General features: G+C 38.4%; 1 protein-coding gene across 18 annotated transcripts; it reads left to right on the top strand.

Moving 5' to 3' along the window:
- Positions 1-62: 62 nt before the first annotated feature.
- Positions 63-22822, top strand: LOC118268405 (PH and SEC7 domain-containing protein). 18 transcript variants are annotated; one of them, XM_050706638.1, is made up of 20 exons: positions 63-628; positions 8310-8376; positions 9812-9865; positions 10207-10348; positions 12617-12862; positions 13393-13509; positions 14356-14482; positions 14562-14722; positions 15584-15703; positions 16675-16784; positions 17076-17449; positions 17736-17911; positions 18146-18339; positions 18717-18918; positions 19269-19429; positions 19789-19915; positions 20000-20101; positions 20208-20352; positions 20481-20618; positions 20698-22822. In XM_050706638.1, exons 1-20 carry the CDS (start codon positions 494-496, stop codon positions 20809-20811), a joined length of 3012 nt encoding a protein of 1003 aa, XP_050562595.1. In that variant the 5' UTR covers positions 63-493; the 3' UTR covers positions 20812-22822. The 18 variants fall into 18 exon arrangements, with proteins under 18 accessions (XP_050562595.1, XP_050562598.1, XP_050562597.1 ...); XM_050706641.1 differs by having other exon boundaries at positions 64-628; positions 12614-12862; positions 14592-14722; XM_050706640.1 differs by having other exon boundaries at positions 64-628; positions 12614-12862; positions 14589-14722.
- Positions 22823-22949: the final 127 nt, after the last annotated feature.

The raw sequence follows: 22949 nt of genomic DNA, 5'->3' as shown, positions 1-22949 counted from the left end.
ATCAATCATATTATGAATGAACTGACATGACATTGACAATATGAACAAAAGGATTGCCTTCCTCCAGCCTATATTTTACTTACTCTTTCTGTGATTTCTTCACTTTATCATAGTTATTTTTATGTTAAAAAATATTTGTAAGTCTTACCAGTCAAACCAGTCTGCCACTGAGAATTATTAATATACATAATAATCATACGTTTCAAATAAAGATACACTATTCACCTAGCGAGTAAGGCAAAAAGCCTAGGTAGCGGAATTCAGTGAAGAAGGAGAGAATGTAACCTCAACAAATCAAACTTCAAAATAATTACGAATCTGTACCTGTCTTCGCTTTGGTTGGGTGCGCTTCTTTTTATCGTGTGTTGTAATTTATGAATATTTTTCGTTAAATAGAATAATATCCATTTTAAATAGTCCCTCATGTAGTTTTTTTAAGTGCTACTTGTGAAATCCTTCGGTGGATACTAATCAATGCTGCTGTACACTGAATATGGCTGACGAAAGACTAGTGGTTCTGAATCGTAGTGACAATTTGGGATTCGGATTCTCTTTGCTTGGCGAAGCCGGTTTGCCACATATTATATACGAGATCGAAGAAAATTCCCCTGCGGCTCGGAGTGGTGAAGTAAGAAATGAATATTATTTCCACGCATATATTTATCATACATGTCATGTATAGTACATAAGTACCTACTTTTAACTTTATTATTCACCAGTTATTTTGTCGTAAAAAATAAAGAAATATTGTAGTAAGATCATTAATATATGGAATTGAAAATGTAAACAAAAATTAATTTACTATAGTCATATATTTTATGGTGGTTTCATCCCATAAGCAGGTGAACCATCTGGGACTCTTTAGTCTGTTTTCTCAAAAACCATCGAGGTTGAGCATTATTTATAATATAAGGCTAATTAGATTTAATGGGAGTATTACCTGACAATAGTGAGTCATTATTTTAGAAGTCTAATATGAAAAATAATGGTGAGTAATAAGGGGAACATGGTAGTAAACACCCAAAAACATGACACTAGCAGTCTGGTGTGAATCATATAAATAAAAAATAAAAATGATACCTACATTGTATAAATGTATGCATTCTATTAGTGTGTGCATACTGCATACAATTTAAATTAAGAATATTCAAGCATAAATTATGTTGCTATTTTTTTCTTCTGAAAGTGATGATGGAATGATTCACAAACAACTTGTTTTGTTATTGATTGATAGTAGTGGAGGTGCAAGTTTCCAACACAGTGATGTTTTTGTTTTTAATTATTCATCTCTAACAATTTTATAATTATTCAATGTCATGCATATTTATTTACATTACTTTATTGACATTTTATCATGTTTATAAAAAACACCTATTGACTATTGATTTGGCTGTTGATTTGGCTAATGTTTATAATCCTGAGGTGTTTAAATAAATTATAAAACATAATGCAATGTTACTCAAAATAATAATTTAAGTTAACCTGGTCTTGGTACAGTATTGTGATTATTTTCATATTTTCTCAGTGTATAACTTTAGTATTACTATACTACTATATTACATGAATGACAGACAGACTTTTGAACCCAAAACTTCTTAGTTCTTACTTACAATTATTTTACCTTGAAAAGCAGGAAAACTTAACTGCATTTAGTATTTGAATACTTACTATCTACAAGAGATAATGTAACAAGCATCTAATAACATTAGCCACTACTCTTCATTATGTCAAGGTGACCATGTTTACACCTAATTATTGAATTCATTTGCCGTCTGTTCATAATTGTCTACCTGCATAACATTCATTACTTAAACACCACCAAAATATTTCATGTATTTACAGTTTAATGTACACAATAACTCGTTTTTATTGACCTTAAGTAGTTTGTGAACCATTTTTGGCAAGTTGATGCCGTTTGCCCTGGTGGGAAACCTTTAAATGCCGTGTGCTACAAACTTAATAAGATTATCAAGCTCCAATAAGTCCTTCTAATACCTTAGTTTAAACATGTTATTGATTGATAACCTCAGTGTGTCATGTGCAGTGATAAGGTTTATTAATCACTGATTATGATACTTTATGGTCATGGTCCTTTTTGCATTTAAATATTTAAATATTCAAGATACATTGATAATGTCAAAAGTTACCATTCTCATTTATTCTTGGCTGCACCTGTTTTTGTACTGGCTACTACCAGTTCTACAATACATTACATCAGTACATGGATCTGTATAAAGTAAACAAATCAATGATATTCATCTAACGTAGTGATTCATGTTACTCTGTTGTACACTGCCCCACCTCCATTTGCAACTTGTTATTTTACGACCAAGTATTCAACAAATTGTACTACAATAGAACATGTTAATTTATGTTTCGCCAAATGACATCATAGATTGGAATTGACTGTACCAAGTAACTAATAAGTCTCTATTAAATGTGAAGCGACACTGCAGCCCCAGTCCACAGTACTTCCATGACATTGGGTCACACAGACAACAACCGATGATAGAGTTTAATTCACTCTCAAATTATACCAAGGCCATTTAAACATATCTATGACTCTGCCTGCAAATTCTCTGTTTGTTTTGCAGATAGATATGCAAGTATGTATGTACTTGAAGACAAATAAGTCATTTAACAATTATGTTAGTGAAAAATGTATACAAATACTACTTATTTTTTATTAAAGTTTAGTTACGTGACTAAGAGCAGGTTTTATGATCGACCTAAAGGAATCTACTATTATATGGGTATATCTGCTCATTATATAAAAAGAATACCTAATTCCACTACAACATGTTTATAAACTTTTTACGCAAAAACTGCTCGACGGATTTTGATGCACAGATAGACCATGACCTTGCTTAACAACTCAGAAATATTAATAAAATAAACGAAACATTTTTAAATCTAAACATCGCAACACTAATCACATGATAAACAGTAATTATAACAAGATGATTGACTCGTGTAGTGTCGAAGGTTGATAATCACCATCGGTGTCGTCGTTTACCGCAGCGATCACCGCGCAACACGTGTGTAGAATTACAATTTCAGTGCTAATAAACACATTGATTGATACTTCTTACCTTATCCATTTACTTATTCGTATTAGCTTAGCACCTAGCTTCACTGACAAACAATGAATTTGATGTCTCAAAAGTGCCTAATTAAGGAATAATTAAAATACTTTTGACTTTATTATAGGTATATTTTTTTAGCGCATAATATCTTATAGATGTCCTATTATTAAATTGATTTAGTTGAATGAAATGTGTAGGTATAATAAATACCACTACCAGGAGCCGAGTCTCTGACGCCTGAGAATGTCGTAGTATCATTCCATACAAGTCCACTAGTTTTCACTACTTAAACGGCATGTAGGTATATTCATGGACACGACCCGTAATCCCACGCAGGCGTGGCAGAGGTAACGCTCACATTCGAAGCTTTATACGTACTTCTATAGAATTTTTATGCTTCTAGCCGACTAGTTACTATAATTTATTCCCCATGCTAATATTGTTCACGAACTTTATAAATATCCGGCATTTGCTGGCTTTTTATTAATTTGTTTATTTAATTTATCAATAAAATACTTGACCTACCTATGTATGATTAACATTGAAACGAAAAAATAATCAAGTTTTGTCGAATGAATAATAAAAGGTGCGGCGAACGTCAATAACGTACATATCTATATATTATTTGTTATTTAGTTTCAGGTAAAATATGGTTAATTAACTTCTTGTAAAGTCATAAAAGTCAAGGTGCAGGTGCATGACCGTCTCGTGTGTCTAGCCGCTGAGCGTAAAACAGAAGATTCGATTCGATTCGATTCCCAGGTTATATCAGAGCTTTTCTTAGGCATGAAATGAAAAAAATATTAAGATATGCATATGCTACATTTTCAATCCCGACACACGCTTTCGATTTTCCATTTATCGAGTCAATTATTCGATGCGTTCATGCGTATCGCACACAGTAAAGTATTATAATCCAAAACCTCGTAATCATCTCGTCATACTACTCATAATGCATATGGTAACCACTAATAACTAATAACACACTATTAAACTTGTTTGTTTTGCGATTACGATCAAATGTCATTTGGTAATTTAATACCATTGATTGGACGCGATAATGTGAAAGCATGCAGATAGCGTTCTTTCACTTGTAATCTAATTATGGTCAGTATCATAGTAATCGAACGATAGTTACGTGATAACGTTGTGATTAGACTAACGTTCTAACAGACCAGCGCTATCTTAACACGGATTTTGATCTGTTGTATCCGTTGCCTGGCGTGTTTAAAAATAGAAGTTAGGATTTTTCTGGTTTATATTTTTTATTATGAGTTCGCTATTAGTTTAGTGGTAGCAAACTGATACATAGTTATACACGTGCAAAACGAAATGATTATTCGTTTACAGGTATTCTACAGGTTCCACAAGTGACAGGACTGAATTCTGAATATTGTCTAGGAATGTACGTTCTTATTCGTACATTACGTTCTTATTCTAATAAATTATGTACCTTTTCAAAGCACTTTCATAATATCTAATTGCTCGGCCAGGCGACGTCTGTAGCGTATCTGTATTATGAAAGTAGGTAAGGATACTCTCATAATAAATTACATTTCGCACCAGAACACAGTTTTTATTAACTCGAGAGCAGACGTCATTAAAACCTCCATTGTATTTGATCATGGTTTAGGTTTTTCGTTTCCACTTCACCTAAGTTTTTCATATTGCGAAGGTTTTGTAATTATTTCCTCGTCTATGACGTCGATGCCTCTTTTATTCAAGCCGCGGTCTTTGAAAAGGTTTGAACAAACAACCGTCCAGAGTTACCATAAATTGGACGAGGATAAAATTCCATTGTTAATTGTATATTATTTTCAATGCTCTACATGCCCTACATGCCCTTATTTTTAACTAACGTATTGTTTCGTTTGTATAGCATTGTATAACAGTAATATATTATTCGTAGGCTTTAGCAATAGCTACAGTTAATCCCTTGCTTCGTATAAATCGTTAGAAATCATTTTCCGCTGCAAACTGAGGAAATTAAATTTACAGCTTAATTGTTTTCCTTCGACATATTTCGAAATGAAATATGTTTCTTTTATAAGTTTCTAGCAATCGCAGCCAAAGGTGCATATTAGTTGTAGGTTGTAGGTACCTAAAAATGTACCAATTTCGTTTCATTAACTCTAATTCTGACGGTAAAGTTAATCTACTTAGACGTACCGACAGCTACGTAAATTTTGCGAATTATTGACTTAATAATACTTTTAATTACAATTATGTGGTAAGCAATAAAGTGTTTGAAATAAATTGACGTCATTGCGAAGGTTTACGTTCATTAACCACATTTGAAACAGGTATTAGGTACCTATATGTCCGTTCTTACCTCATTATGCTTCAATTTTATTCATTGTGTAATATTAAGTCATACTAAATAGGTTTTATATATACATATAATAAATGTACATACATATTACATATCATACAAACTACTCCCCATAAGCATCTCTACTGGTTAACTCTAAAACAATTTCTGTTCATAGGTAATTTTCTTTATACTTTCTCATTGATAAACCTTTTACATTTGACGAGTTTGCCTAATAGCGCCATTATCATTTAGATGAGACTCGCATTAGGTTATAAATAAAACTCCCATTGCCTCATAATATTTAGTCAACATGGAATTTATGTCTACTGAGCAGTCTGAGCACTGAATAGAAGATTTCGAAAATTCTGATAAAGGTTTAGTAAGTTGTTCTTTTAAATTACTAAAGTCTATAAACCATTGTGTCTAGTTTAGAGATAACGTCCTACTTAGACAGCACATATCGAATTTAAACAAAGATAATATTTTTTGATCCGTAGAACAGATTCACTATAGATCTGAACATAGCAGGACGCCTGTGATTTCCCGCGCGGGGATTCCGTTCCAACACAAATAACATTATTTCAGAAAATATTGTGTAGATTGTAGCGTCCATGTCCATATAAGTTCAATAAATAGTTAATCGGCTAATAAATGAAACCCGTACGGTAAGATTGTATAACTAATAAGCAACACCGCGTTTACTCAACTTTGCATAAAATCAACTTGAAAAAACCAGTTTATCCTGAAATTGTTTACGCCCGTAATATTACACGAACGATGTTGTTTTCCCGTAAAATGTTAATGTCAGACATCTGTAACAGCTCATTCAATGATTCCGCATTATAAATAGTTTACACCTTGTTATAATTGCTGCACGATGACGTGAGACACGACCACGACCACTAACCAGGACAGGAAACATTTGTTAAGTAGTTAAATTGATTTGTTTTGGCACTCAATGTTACATCCGAACTATATAGTGTACATTATTGGATTTAAGATATCACTAGACGTGACGATTTCTCAAACAAAGTAGTGATCAAGTATACTAATTAGTGACAGGTGCTGGAAATGATCCTCTTTATAGAAAAGGTTTGTATAGGGTAGCATAGGCTATTTGATACACTTAGCACGCTAGATGGTCGCGGTCCGTTTGAGCTCATTTCACTCTCACAAGCTGCAGATAGTGCTGCAGCGAGTAGTGTAGGTAGATAGGTAAATAATGCGCATCATGGTGGAACTAACATAGTTTCGAACATAAGCTGGGTGAAGAAGTACTAAAACCATGTAGGTGGTACATAAAAGAACGCGAGTGGGCGTAGCGCCTGCGGTCGGAGTTACAGGCGCCGGACACTCCATTCGCCACTACATGACTGCAATAAATTCTTGTTTGTCTACAAACACGTGCCACATTTTACAAAAGTAGTGTAACTTTACATAAACAAACTCTACAAATGTAGATCACAAAGACACTTCACACACTGGACAAGATGCAGATCTGATCAGATCTTTCTTTCAACACTAACTTGTCTCATACAACACTGTTCATTACAGCTATCAGAAATCAACAGATAGACTGTCGGTTCGACAAAGAAAAGTAAAAATGTTGTTTGTTTCTTTGTAATTTTGCATCAGATCAGATATACAATCTGAATTGCAGAATCGTCTTATTTATATGAATATGTACTTGATAATTGACTTAATTAAAGGTAGTATGAAGTATGAGTATTTTCAAAACAAAACATACCATATCAATGAACCTTTAGGTGAACCCTGTTAATTTATATTCTTTAGGTCATCATTTTGGTATTGGAACCTGAAAGTTAGTTAGGCGTCCATCATCGGAGTCCAGCTGCCACATAATTCATATTTCCGCTACGCTCTTCTGTAGGAGTTTGATCAAATTTATCTGTGTAAGCTCAATCCATTAGCGGACCCTCGTGTGAGTCGTGTGTGATAACGACAAGTTGACAGTGGGACGGCGGCCGCAGCGGACGCTCGCACTCGCACCGCTACTCCCCGAGTCCCCATTAGATAAACTTATCCGTTCCGACGTAATGTGCTCGGGAAGTCCTGTGACCAGAAACATATAAATACGACCTTAATCGAAGGATAAAAGAACCATGCCGCGTTGTTTGTTTCAAGTAACCAAGTGTTTTTAACAAACCGGTCATGATTAATGGACTGCGCCCCAGTGAATCATTGACATCGGCGTAAGGATGCGGTGATATCGGCTGTTAATCGTCAATAACTTATTGTTTAACTATAGTTTCTGTGTAAATAATAACTATTAAAGCGTGTGTATGTGTGTGTAACTATGATAACAGCGAGTATTCTACTCACGCATCGGTTGTAATTTGAAATTTAAGGTTGGTATTCGACAGCATTGCCAAATTTGGATGATAATAATGTTATAATTTCTCTTCTACGGCTCAAGTATGGTGTTGGACCAGTAAATAGCAATGTCCGTCTACCTAATACGATCTACAGACAATAATAAAAATAAGTGATGGGCTTCCTTTTAAGATTTGTTGGTGATATACATGATCCTAAATCCTAACATATGTTCGCACCTATCCGGTTCTGTACCAAGACCTTGTTAGTGTAATCTTTCTCCAGTTAGTTTAGGTCACGTGCTATCTATTGAAGGCTGCGGTACTCGTGCATATGCATGTTTAAAGTACGTTATTTTATAATAGTGAATCGATTGTTAGTATCGTCACTCCTTGAATCCGCCGCTTGGATGTAGTAAGCCACTTTCCAGTTATGTTTAATATCCAGTCGGGTGTGACTAAAATAAGTACTCGCTGGAACCCATGCATCGTATCGTATCGTTATTTTATAGTTTACACGCCGTAGGCTCGATGTTTTAACATTTGAAATAAGTGAATACGCGTGTTGGATTACAGGTCGAGGCGGGAGACGTTTTGCTCAAGGTTAATGGGACTGATGTAAACCGGTTCACTACCCGAGAAGGTAAGGAATTTGCCATTTATCACGCACATGCTACTTATCTACGAAACATTCTCAACACACAGATAACTGGCAGTGTAATTGAAAATGTTATTTCATCCCGTATGTAAATACGTTTCAACAGTCACTGTGATTAAAATTCTAAATACCCTAGATGGCGGCAGCAGGCGTCTTGTGACACGCGCGATACAGCTCTATAGAGTAATACACAACAATATACTGAAAGAACAGTCGTGTAGTGTTATTAAAACGTCAAGTCTGACCGCTATCTTTGAACTTATTAACACTAATTCAATGATCGCGTTATGGCCGGCTCGTGCCCGACACGCAACCTCGCAATTCACATTTTACACGTCTCCATACAGACCAGCAATAAGAAAATAACCTTTTTATCCCGCAAAATTGATTTCCTCCGCCATGTAATCAAGGTGTTATCACAGCGTAAATCTATAAATATTTTCCGTTGTACCATGTGCACAATAGAAAAATATAACTTATATTTGTTTATAATTGTTGTATGTTACTGTATTACGTACTATACAGGGTTAAAGGGTAAGTCGACCTAAATCCTTTAAGACGTGATAGTTGACGTAGTAGAAGCCATCAGACCACCACAGATGGAGCCCAGTAGGGCTGATGCCTGATCCGGAGCTGCGGACTACCTAGCGGTTTTACCGGAGCTCCGGCTCGAAAAGCAGGAGAAGGAACAGGGTGGTTTTTAGTCAGTAAGAGTCTGACACTCCCTCTCGCCTCGCCCAAGGTGGGAGAAGACATTGGATGATTTTCTCCACTCAAAAAAAAAGCCACTCCCTGACACTCCTTCTGAAGTGAAGTGAACCAGTTTGTTTTATTTTGTTATCTGACTCAAGTTAAATTTGAAGCTTAAATATCGATATTCTTATTACTACCTTGTAGTACTTCATCGATGTTTTGGCAAAGAATTCAAATTATTCCCTATCATGTTATACCTTATCAGAAAGCTGAAGAATTGTAGATATTTTAACGCATATTTGCAGAACAGTTGTCATAGACTTTTTTTTAAATATCTTACAAAGAAAAACAACTTATCACAAATTTATTTACTTTTTTTAACATTCGATCGTCTGCTACGACTCAGTTGGTACAGTTATTTACAGTTTTAGTTTTCTAAATAATAAAGCAACTAATCTACTACACAAAAAAGCAAAAACAAAACAAAATTTAGCCACCAAAGACAAAACAAGGGAGAAATAGCCAAAAAAATGGGAAATTTTATCAAAAAAGTTAAAATGCCGATAATTTGAAAACGGTTAAGTTTGGGATATGGGGTCTCATGGTCAAATCAGTCAGGAATGATGTAAACTATCACGTCTTAAAGGATTTAGGTCGACTTACCCTTTAACCCTGTATATTCGATATTGTTTTGTTGTACTCCTACAGAATTGATTGCTTGTTACAGTTCTAAAATGCTTGCGACTATCGTCGGATCCCGTCACTTTAAGACTGAGAAAGGGTGAGTTTAATATTTTAGCCAGAACACATAATATCAATGTATTGGTGGAAATGTACTATTTGAACTATGACATTCGGGACGGTAATATATCGTGGCAGCTGCAAGTAATAAAATTCGTTTATCCCCGAGTGGTTTGGTCGAGTTTGCGAAGTAAGCCGCTACAAATAAGAGTAGCTATACGCGAAGTAATTTTATAGGTGGCTCTCGGGATCTGGGCCGGGATAACTCTCGTTCACAGTGGCTTTGTTCCCCTTAATAATGTAATATCGCAAGCGCAACACACACATGGAAGTACAAATTGTTTAGTTACTCGTAAATACTTCATAAGTTGGTAGTTGCAGGGAGCTTGTTGGATGTGCGTGAGATAACAGCTGATAGTCCGATGTGTGCAGACCCACAGATCAAAGCGAGTGTGAGGCGATACCTGGCCGCGGCGGCCGAGCGTCGCTCTAGCGGCGCGGGCGCACGCACCAATCACGACAGGTGAGCTCTCTTCAAATGTTATACTGATAAGCCCATTGATGCTTGTGAAAGCTTGCTTGACGCTTCAACAGACATTTTATGCGCGCTTCTTACTTACCGACATACATCCATCCATTATTAATCAATTATACATAACAAAAGCGATACCCAAAACACTAATTTTGTGAAATCGCAGACGGTTTCGCCAAGTCGTACTTCGTGTACGTATGAAGCGTAAGTGAAACCTAGTGTATGTGGTAAGTAATCGGAAGCTAACCCTCTCTAACAGCACGACAGCTGATTTCCGACGACGATAGCTGATTATTATTGGTAGCATGTGTCGCGACGGAGGGTTTGCACCCTCACCACTTTGACACGTCCCTCGTACGCGTGTATTTTTGGAACATACGACTGTGCTGATGACTGTATTGTTTTACTTTAAATTCTTGATTAACCTTAACATATTTAGGATATAATATTTTTATGTACAATAATGTACATACTACGGTCTCACGTATCTACCAAGTACCAATGTATGCGGCGTATTGCTTGGCTTATTTTAGCTTTGAATATTTTATAGCGTGGGTAAGATATTCGGAAAGCATTACCAACAGCTGTTGCCAATTGATGAGATCGATTTAACGACTTTCTAAAACGGATTGTACATGTAAACATTTTTCAGTTCCCAGTCGCTTCTTTCTATGACTTGTGCACCAACGATGATGTGCTGTGACGTGAACATTTATTCCGTTATAAAAGCAAACTGCTATTTTTTTGCATAAATAGGTATTTTTAATCGTTACTTATAGCACGCGTGAGAGGCTTACAAAAACAAAAGTGTTACACACGCAAACAGCAAAACGACGTTTTACATTATTTTTTGAATGTTCTTAATTTTATAACTGAACTACTTGAAAAAAATGCAACGTTTAGAAACGGCGAAGCACTGGTGTAAATGATACAACTAGATTTTTGTTGTTTGTTGTAACAAACCTAAGAAAGAACATGGAATTAATTCAATCGTTCTCTACTGTCATGATTATTAATATCCTGCCGATTTCAATCCAAAATCCTTCAATCGAGTTTGACATTAGTTCTATAAAGTTTCTGTCAAAATTGAAGATCAATCATCAAATACGGATTAATATCGGTTATGAAATTGGCAGATAAAGTAACATATAGGGACAGACTTTAGGTGCCCAAAATTAAGTATACGCACCACAAACAACAACAGATATTATACCAAATAGTAACAAGTATTAAATTAATACAACTATGTAATCAAGTCGTAATGTAATTAAATACAAAAACGTACTGTTACTGAGTAAACTATCTTAATTCTGTGTGAAAAGATATAAATATCTAAGTTATCGGGATGCGTCACCGGTCACCGATATCTCCTGACTAATTGAATGCCTACCTATATTTATCTCTTGCGCTGCGACTACTCGTGAGACAATCAGACAGCGTCTAGTCAAAGCCATCGGATGCGCGTGAATTCCAGCCGTAAATAATATATCGATGATTATTTTATCAGCAATACATGATATTTTTCTATTACATACCTACAATGTGACTTGTTATATTTTCATTTAATTTACTTATTAGAGACTCTAACATAACCAAAACCTAACAAAAATCATCATAACAAAACCTATAGTATTGATTATTTTTTATCCGATTTGTAGGTAGCTACTACAATAGAACAATATGAATAATTTGTACTTAGTTATCTTCCCGCATACGACATCGCAATCGATGCAATGGAAAGTTACTGCATCCGAAGTTAATGTACTGAAAAGTGTAGTTTATGTTCTGTAACCTATTTGTAATTAGAGCGGAGGTACTGCACTCCGACTTGTTTACTTGGTACACGTGCGTATGGGGGAAGCTGAGGGCTGTGAGGGCTGTGAGTACGTACCTGCCTGCAGGTCGATATTTGTATGCGTACTTCTATTGAACGAATGACGAAAATAACTTCCTTGCTTGCGAGTTAATACTACCAAAGACTTTATTATCAGGATTAACAAATATTTCAGGCAGGTTATATTTAGTTATACCTAGTAATTAAACTTTCGTGTTACAAGTTTTAATAAACAACCTTTATGTAAATACATGAAAATTTTCTAAACTGACTGAACGTTACACGAAGTACAAAATTGAACAGAATCCGCATTAATTTCAGTGACTACCGAGTGTTAAAGTACCTAAGTAAGTTATTTATTTCCGTCCGCGAGTGAATCATTCCTGAAGTGGGTCGAAATATAGCTTAACGCTAATTCACAGCAGATCGGCTTCTCCGCCGTCGAGCAACTCGAACAGCAACTCATCTAGCAACTCGTCGAGCAACGGGTCGGGCGTGCAGTCGGGGGACAGTTGTGAGGCGCTGGTGGGGGTGGAGGACAAGAGGAGGGGGCGAGCGACGCCCAAGTTCGAGGCCTACATGATGACTGGGGACCTCATGCTCAACCTGTCGCGAGTAGAGCACCCGCACCACAACCACCACGCGCCCACGCATCGGACACACTACCATAGGTAAGAGGACTAAAAGCGACAGTGGCGCCACGTACTACTTTAGGAGAATTATGGACCACAATGTCAAAGTTCAAATCAATAAGCATTTTATTCGAGGGACCTCAAAAACAATTTAATTTACCAATTAGTATTCCTCCTCTTGAGTCATATACATATTTGCGTCTGATAGTGTAGTGACCGTGTATTATGTGCGCCACTGATATATTCACGTTCTTCCTGTTTCCGTAACGTTTGTTTACTGAACTAATTCAAAAGGGACTAAGGTGTCATTGAACTAAGAAACTAACCAAAAGAAGTAGGCTGGTCGTTGTAACTATTATTTGTTTGTAATCAGTAATTTTTTGGTCCAAGTAACACTTTTGGTTTGCCCCAATTGTTCTCACTTATCACAATAATGTAAACGCCCCTGTGAGCGCTAAATAATGACGCACCAGGAAACGTCGACACTGTAGTATCTGCATTGCGATCCGTTAAGAATAATTTAGTGTAATCTAGTTGTAACTAGTTTTAATAATAAGTGTTTTTATCAGGTACAATTCAACGCCAGCGTCGCCCAGTGAGAACCGAATGTGTGGACGCGTGGAGCTGGCGCAGCGACACAACTCCTCGCCCGACACCGGCCTCGTCGGAGACCATGCTAGTAAAATGTAAGGACTACTTAAATAACGGTCACTGGTCCTGCCTAATTCAAATGCCTTTTTTTTGAGGGGGAAAATCATCCAATAACTTCTTCCGCCTTGGGCGAGGCGTGAGGGAGAGTCAGACTCTTACTGGCTAAAAACCACCCCGTTCCTTCTCCTGCTTTTCGAGCCGGAGCCCCGGTAAACCCGCTAGGTAGTCCGCAGCTCCGGATCAATTCAAATGGCTTGGCTGTTCATTAATGAGGATTTATGATATCAATAATACTTTGTAAAGTACCCTTAACCGACGAGCATGCTTGAAAAGACTGATGACTGTTGATGAAGCGAAAGAGATATGTAAGATTTGTAGCAATTGGCGGTCCATTGTCTCTGCCTACCCCCTTGGGAGACAGGCGTGTGGTTATGTATGTACAATACTTGGTGTGCTAAAATCAACCCTCAAAACCAGTGTTATATTAAAGCACTTGAAAATTATTTATGTACTTAGATACAAAAAAATGTTTCAAGTTAGTTTCTCTTGTATCCTATCATGTTTACGTTATCGCTGTTTCAATAGAGATGGGAAAAGGCAGATGATAATTATCAGCTTATCATTTATCAGTTGGATACCGGCGTATAACCAAAACTTTTATATAGACAGTTTATCATGGTTACTCACGGTTGTTCGACGTCCATTTGTCGTCGGTGTAGAGTTTTTATTCGGTAATTACTTAATAAGTGATCGTTTGACCTGCCGTTAAACCTACGAGCAAACTTCAAGATACGAACATTAACGTCCTCTAGAAGCATTTAATGGGTTTACTGTTTTCTCTGTGATTCTCTATAAATAATGATGTTTGTTTGATGCTGCAGGTTCATATCCCAGCCGGCGTCCCCGGCGGGCGGCGCGGGGTTGTCGGGCGGCGCGGGCGCGGCCAGCGACGGCTGTGCGCGCGCGCACCACGCCGTGCGCACCTCGCGCTCCGAGGACCATCTGCAGGTACATACACACACTGCTGCAACGATACACCTTATGATGCGAGAAACAAAGTAATTTGAATCTTATCAACTATCAACAGAGTCGAGTATGTAATGGTAAGTTCCAGAAGGAGTCTTCACTGAGTGCAGTCGCCGTGGAGATGGAAGAGGACGTGACGTCATCACTCAATACTCTACTGGACGCACGACCTGACTCCGCCACCCCGGGCCCGCGGTCCGACTCCGATCCTGAGCGGGACAGGTGACACATACATACATATTGCATACGTACACAGGATCTAATATACTGATACAAATACTTGTACATCATGACTGGGAGATCTAAACTATATAAAATTAGTAAATTAAAATTTATGAATCCGTTTCTTTCTTAAGCCGTTCATGTTTCAATCACCAAGTGCGTCTCAATGAACATAGTTGTAGAAAATATGGGAGTTAATACTACATAGTCAAATTGTAATATTTACTAACAAAATTGTTTTCTACATTCTCGGTATGTGGTTTGTAAAGTGTCCTGGTCATGATGTAAAGAATACAATTTCAGTCATCATCAAACATAACCCTAATGTTTTAACCACGCTGCTTCGCGTTAGCATCACTGCTCAGTTTATTTCTGTCACTTCAAAACAATTTACTAATTTGTCATTAATTAATAACAATAACCTGATTCGCCATTTGCAACTAATCTGTTTTACACTTCAGTTTAAAAATATAACTACAATAGATATGTATAAAGCGGACTTAATACCTGGTATTCAAAGAAATGAAGAGGTTCTCAATTCGATTGCATTTATATGTGGCCTTTTCTGAGTTAACCTATTTTTATGAAATCTCAATACCAATAACATCCTCAAACCTGAATATATGTAAGTGAGACTGTACTCTCAAGGGACTTACGCACTAGCGGCCAACCGCGCGGCTAGCCGTCCCCCGCGGTTGGCCGCTTTTTCAATGTAATATACAACCGGTATGGTAACCGCGTCTGGCGATACGAACCGCCTTGGTGGTCAACTGCTAGTGCGTAAGGGGGCTTAGATACGTAGCGTGTGTAGAGTAGATGGGTAGCTGGGTAGCTGGGTAGTGACGTGTGTGTGGTACGTAGGATCGTGTGGACGTACAACGCGCCGGTGTCGAGCGCCGCGGAGCGCGCCGCCTGCAACGGCTCGGGCCGCTCGGGCGCCACCTCCAACTCCACCTCCATATCCGACGGCATGTCGCAACGGTATGCCCAACCTTTGTTTATAACTACACACGTATTATCGTATTATTTATATCCTAGTCACATTCTGAGGTCCTGTTTTACCACCCTCTTATAATTACCTAAAAATAATGGCAGATAGTTCATGAAAATTATGTTCTATAAGTTAAATTTGTTTAGTAGATAGTCGCTATCCAAACATTGTGAAACAGGCCCTAAATTAATTTAAATATACGGCTTACTCTTGTGAACTAATGTTGAAAACTACTAGTTTCGAGGCGACATCGCTGCGCATCTATGAGTCCCGGTATGACTTGAAACTAGTAGAGCTTTTCCTAAAGTGCAAGTGTGCCGTATATTTCAATTAAATTAGAGAATTTAGTACTTTGTAGTGTGTAGATTTATTAAGGTTTTTAATTGAATATTCTAGTTTAATACTTTTTATTAGTTTTCTGTTTGTCTGTTTTTACTTAACTTTCAAATTGTTTGGGGATACCATTCCTTTGTTAGGAAATAAACATTCTCTCGATCTTTGGTAAACGTAACATTATAATTTATAACACATTTCTCTCTTAAAATACGAAATCTGCATTAGTAGAGGTAGTTATCAGAAATTCAGTCTGAAGCAGCGGAAGCAGTGCTTGCTAACATTAGAGCAATAAGGCGTTCTACTGACTAATTAATTAAATTTAAACTTACCAATTACTATTAAAACTGCTATTAATCTGTTTTAACAAACAACAATATCCAGCTTTGAATCTTATGACTTACAACATTGAGGTTAATTCTCTATAACTTTTAAGCAATAACTTGCATGATGAATGATACTAAAGAAAAGGTAACGTTACTTGTAATCATTTCTTCGTAAGTAACTGTAATTTGAATGGATAACAGTGTTATGATGATAATATGCATGTGTGGAGTATTCAGTAGATTTATATGAAAAATATATAATTATATTTCAGTATTGTTTATAATATGCTTTATTTCTGCAGGTCGTCGTCGCCCGCGTCGCCGACGTCGGCGTCGTCGTCCGTGATGTCGTCCCGCGCCACGCCCCCCCACCGACACCTCGTCACGCACCACCACCATCGACCCCTCAATGGTAACTACCACACTTGGGTTATTCTACACAAGAATTCTATATCAGTGACCAGTACCCTTAGTATGAGTTTGCTTTACGTACGTACGGTAATCGAAACGAAAACGCATTCGGCGCTTTGATTGGTTTGTTTTATTCGAGCCGGCCAATCAGAGCGTAGAACGCAAACTCATAGAAAAAATTACATTATCATTTATCACTATTATATAATGTTTTAGAAATTCTAAATAATCTAGCACCATTACATTCTACATTAATTCGTCACTTACCTAACCTATTTCTTTCCACTTGAAGGGGACATGAGTCTATCAGAAGCGGTGTCGAACATATCGAGCCCGGACTACCAGGACCAGGACGACATGTTCGAGACGGGGCGCGAGTGTCCGCGGATGGAACTGTCCGACCCGTCCGACTCCGACTCCACGATACTAGTCTCCGAACCTTGCCACAAACGAGCCAAATCCAACTCCTCCTACTCCAACGAACACGGCAGCGACGTCACCCTCAACGGAGACCACAACAACGACTACAGAATAGTGATACAAGTCAAAGGCCCCGACAAACAGAACGCGAACGTCACAGAAAATGTAAATAACAATAATAATAGTAATTACACGCAGAATGGTAAAGAAAACGGACATAACTCGCCGGAGAACCAGGGATATCAGGTACGTTCATGTTATTAGTAAACATTATCTCCGCTGAGACATGAACACCCAAGTAAAGCTAACTAAAACTTTGATGTCCGAATACTCAAACGTTACTTAATTTTAAGTCGCTCCCAAAACTAGTTCTGTCCTTATTAATTCTTTATAATATGACAGAAATAGCACGATATTTAAGTATAACTTAAAATTGAGTAGCCTTTCAGTATTTGGGGGTGAATCTCTAACTTAACATACATAAAAGATCTTCATGTATAGTTGTGTACTACATGAATGCGTTGTATTGCAGGAGCTGTGTAGCGGGTCCGACGGTGGGTCGGACGAGGGCTCGGACGGGGACTCGCTGCACTCGTTCCACTACAGCCCCAAGGCCGTCGACATACCTTCCGCCGAACGACTCGCCAAGCGACTCTACCACCTCGACGGATTCAAGAAGTCGGATGTTTCGAGGCATTTAAGTAAAAAGTAAGTTATAGTACCTCTTAATAGTTTAGTATAATCTGAGTAGGTCTTCGATTGTAAAGAACGTAGACAGAAAGGGCAAACTTTGATATGTTTAGAGAATTCAGAAGTATTGCCTAAACAGCCAGTTGAATAACTTAGAATTATGAATTTATGACACAGTGACACACTTTGTATTATAGTCAGATCTGAGATCTATCGATAGATAGGTTATTGAAATTGGTCCGTATTGTCCAGCAACGAGTTCTCCCGCGCGGTGGCGGAGGAGTACGTGCGCCACTTCGAGTTGTCTGGCGCGACGCTGGACGCGGCGCTGCGCACGTTCCTGGCGCGGTTCGCGCTCTCCGGCGAGACGCAGGAGCGGGAGCGGGTCCTCGTGCACTTCTCGCGGAGGTACCTCGAGTGCAACCCCGGCTCCTTCAACTCGCAAGGTACACATACACTCACCGTGTATTATTCAATATATCATAGTCGACTGCCAGTATAGTCTTCAACATGTAACTTGCAAATTTTTTTTTTAATTATAAGAAATTTCCGCCAATCGCACAGGGATTGATCCTCACAAGCATCGTGCGCAGGGGTGACGACTTTGCGCTGACTATTGAACGTCCGCGTCCGCATATTTCTAGTTAATAAAGTAATTTGAAAAAAATGATAACAAAATCTTGCCAAGTTATCTGCCATCCTTTATAACAGATTAATTGTTTCCTTTCTACAAGCATTTTTTTGAGTCTCGGAAAAATTACAACAAAAGTTTTCTATGGCCACAGTGAACACAATTTGTAATCGAGATAAATCCATATTCCAGACGCGGTGCACACGCTGACGTGCGCCATAATGCTCCTGAACACGGACCTGCACGGCTGCGGCGGCGGAGGAACGTTCCGCCGCATGTCGTGCGCGGAGTTCATAGACAACCTCGCGGACCTCAACGACGGAGACAACTTCCCGAGGGAAACACTCAAACAACTCTACCACGCCATCCGGACGCAGCCACTGCAGTGGGCACTGTACGTACCACCCTATATACGCATCTGTAACAATAATATTTCTTAGTAGGTTATAGAAGTCAACATGGTGCACTATTAAAGTTCGCGTCATGTAAAAGGAACACTGGAAGAAAGTGGCCAGGACCTGTTTGCGCACAGGTTGGCCTACCATACATGGACTGTTTGAGCAACTACCCATGTTAACTTTGATAAACTACTGATTATCAAAGTTTACATACATACATACATAACTTCACGCCTGTATCCCATGAGGGGTAGGCAAGGACAATGGACCGACTAATGACTTTATTTCCTAGTTTTTTCTTGGTGAATGATCTAATAATAATGTCGTTATTGTTGTGAATGTACAGCGACGCGGAAGCCCAGCCGGCGGGTGGCGCGGGCGGCGAGGTCCGCAGTGGCGGCGCGGGGGCCAACCCGTTCCTGGACGTGCCCGACCAGAGCCGCGCCATCGAGTACAAGAAGGGATACGTCATGCGCAAGTGCTGCGTCGACGCTAACGGGAAGAAAAGTTAGTACATACCATTCTTTTGTATTTAAACAGAGACCAAGCAACGACTTTTACATCAATACATAGTAAGAGTGGAGATAGATTGCTTACAGGAAGAGTACAGTGCTTACAAATGTACATATCTTCTCTACCATACCACCACTCGGTTCACGTCGCATCCATTTGTCACGAATTCGATTAAAATAAGATTACTAAAAAATTAAGGTAAGGGGACGTCCATTAATCACGTGAGACGTCCGTTAATCTAAAATCTCAACACATATCACCAAGGTCAAAAAATCGTTGAAATGATTAATGGACGACCCCTAACAAATAAAATTGTGTAAATTTTCCCATAAAGCTCTTATTTCGGTTTACAGCTCCGTTTGGCCGTCGAGGTTGGAAAATGTTCTACTGTACGCTGCGAGACTTGGTGCTATATCTTCATAAAGACGAACACGGGTTCCGACGCAGTCAGATGTCCGATAACTTACACAATGCTATCAGGTAACACATAATTATGTACATTCATATACTAGTTATGTATATATATGGAACTATTAATGTTAAAAAGAAATGATTTATCTTCAGAATACATCACGCACTGGCGACGAAAGCGACCGACTACACGAAAAAGCAGCACGTATTTCGATTGCAGACTGCTGACCAGGCCGAATACTTATTTCAAACGAGGTTTGTATGACTATTAGTTGATGAAACTTGTCTTGTTCATTGTATTATTATTTATAGCCTATTATAACAGTTTTCGATGTTGTTAAAATATTAATTTGTATTGCAGCGATTCGAAGGAGTTATGTTCGTGGGTGGAAACGATCAACTTCGTGTGCGCCGCGTACTCGGCCGCGCCACTGGCCGGCGCCGTCGGCTCACAGCGCAAGTTCCAGCGCCCTCTACTGCCCTGTACACACACCAAGCTCTCCATGGTACTACACAACACATATACTTGCACTACATATTTTGAGATTTGTACAGTCCTAAATGAAAAATAACCATTTAATCTCATAAGAATCTATATGGAAGTAGGTAAATAACGTATTTTGGTATCGTACAGCGCGAGCAGTTGGCGGAGCACGAGGAGCGCGCGGCGCGGCTCGAGGAGGAACTGGCCGCGCTGCGACACGCGCGGGACCACGCGCACTCCACGCACGCGCCGCACGCGCGCCTCAAGGAACACTACCTCGTGCACGAGGTACTATACCACACCTGTCTCCTTCCATATCGTACGTACTACGTTCAAGTGAAATAATAATGTGTGATGTATTCGACAGATAAAGAGGTACCGCACGTACGCGTACGTGATGCGCGCGCGCGGCGGCGGCGCGGGCGCGGACGAGGCGGCGCCGGCCGTCCCCGAGCGGGCGGAGCGCGCGGCGCCGGCCTGACGCGGCCTGCAGGCGCTGCAGGCGCTGGCCGCCGCCGTGCTGTGACCGCTGTGTGGCGCGGCGCCGCACAACTAGTCTGTGTCGCGGCGCCGCGCGACTAGTTCCGTGTGTGGGCGCCGCGACCGGTCCCGTGTCCCGGCGCCGCACGACTAGTTCCGTGTCCCGTCTTCCCGCCGAGTGTCATCGCCTACTGCGGGCCGTGCCACTACTGCGCCTCCACTCCGTAGTTACTGTGCAGTGAACTGACTTATGTTTGAAGTGGTCCCTCCGACCGGTCCGACTCGATGCGACTTCTACCGTAATGATTCCGCTGGACGTCTACATGACGAAATCGCAAGCGGTCGAGTGCGGCCGGTCGTTTCTTAGAAACGTTTTATAAAATGTCATCATACGATTTGCTGAAGTTCCGTTGTAACGTACGTGTCAGCGATGAGGCTGAGCGGTTATACGCTTTAATTATTCTCTTTTAATATCACAAATATTGGCTTATTTAAGGTACTGTAAGTAAAATCATTTATCATTCCATGTAATCTGTATCACTGTTCATTAGAGTACAGATTTAAGAAAGTGATAAAGTGGCTAGGTGTAGCTGTTGACTCATTCTTATTCCGCATGATATTCACTCGGTATTTTATTTGACAACGGCTGAATTTATTACAATATTGTAAATAGTTTTTAAAATATTGAGACTGATACATGAAGTTATTTATTTCGTTCGTAAATTAACCAGTGTCAAATCTTAGGCATCGATAGTGTATCATTACACCCCTAGGATCTCAGATGTAATTTTATTATAGCTGTAAAATGAAATGTATGTGACTGAATTGTATGAAATCTCGTGTTGATCAATCATTTGTACTTGGGGAAATCACGTATTATTGTAATACAAGCTTTATTTAATTTTTTAACAGTCTAATTACATTAGGCGAATAATTAATTATTAGTAGGATATTAAAATCTGAATTATGTAATCTATTGATGATAAGTGTTGCAGCTTAATGATAATAAAGCATTTGTTTAGTGCTTCATGCCATTTTAAGACCCTCCCCTAAACCATGTAACAAATGCTCACAATTTCGATTATTTATTGCTATTGAGTAACAAGGACAGCTAGTGTATGTATTATTCTTTAGTCCATTAGCTGTGCACCCTAGACGTCATCCGAATTATGCTTATTTATTTTTATTGTCTGCATATACTTGATTCTAGAGGAGAAAGCACTCTTCCTTGAAATTGCTTTAGATGTAAATCCAATCGTTGTAAATAAAACAATATTTTTTATGATTTGTTTACATGTTACTTTTATTTTTTATATGTTTACTTAAATGTATAGCTTGGCGAGTTTTGTTTTACTTTATTAATATTAATTAAATGTTTGCTACGTGTTTGTGACATTTAACAGCCTATTCGTGATATTTTTATTCCTCTCATAATATTGTCTCGCTAAACTATCTTTAAGAACGAAAATGATCCACATGTAATGGGATTTGTATGTCTGTTATGGATAAATCATTTGCTAATTTTGCTCAATCTCGAAATATAGATCTTCTGGCTGATTTTACAGATACATAAATATAATTTGAAATGATTATTCAGATTTCTTCATATCCAAAATTAGTCATCTTGCAAGTATTATAAATTAATCTCTATGGGTAAGTATGGAATTAAAATGTTGGCTGTGTCGGAGAATTTAGAATAACAACTTGATTTCTGTAAGTAGTTATTGGAGTTAAATATCTTAGCTGGTGCAACTTAGGATGTTGTCAACCAAGCTTTTATCATACAGGATTAGTAGAGATGTAATGACCAGTCTATACAGCATTTATTGCCTGTGCAAAATGTAAATAAATGGTGTGAAACCTGGGAGCCTGATAAAATATTGATCAACTCTAAAGTACATAATAAATGTCTAAGTATTTGAAACTATTGTGTAATAAAATAGCATTAGTTTTTTTTTCTTTTATACCAATCATAACCCCTCTTAAGAGCTGAAATAAATATCACAAAGGAGTTTGCTTGTTTCATTTAATTATCCTAGCAAATATGATGAACATAAATATAAACATACATCACTTATTATAACAAGATATTAAATTATTACTTTTAGGATTGGAAGTGAGTAAGCAAGAGATGATACA

The sequence above is a fragment of the Spodoptera frugiperda genome, chromosome 29 (assembly GCF_023101765.2).
Source record: "Spodoptera frugiperda isolate SF20-4 chromosome 29, AGI-APGP_CSIRO_Sfru_2.0, whole genome shotgun sequence".
In the NCBI taxonomy this organism is placed as follows: Eukaryota; Metazoa; Arthropoda; class Insecta; order Lepidoptera; family Noctuidae; genus Spodoptera; species Spodoptera frugiperda.
This window is presented reverse-complemented; position numbering and strand designations above follow the sequence as displayed.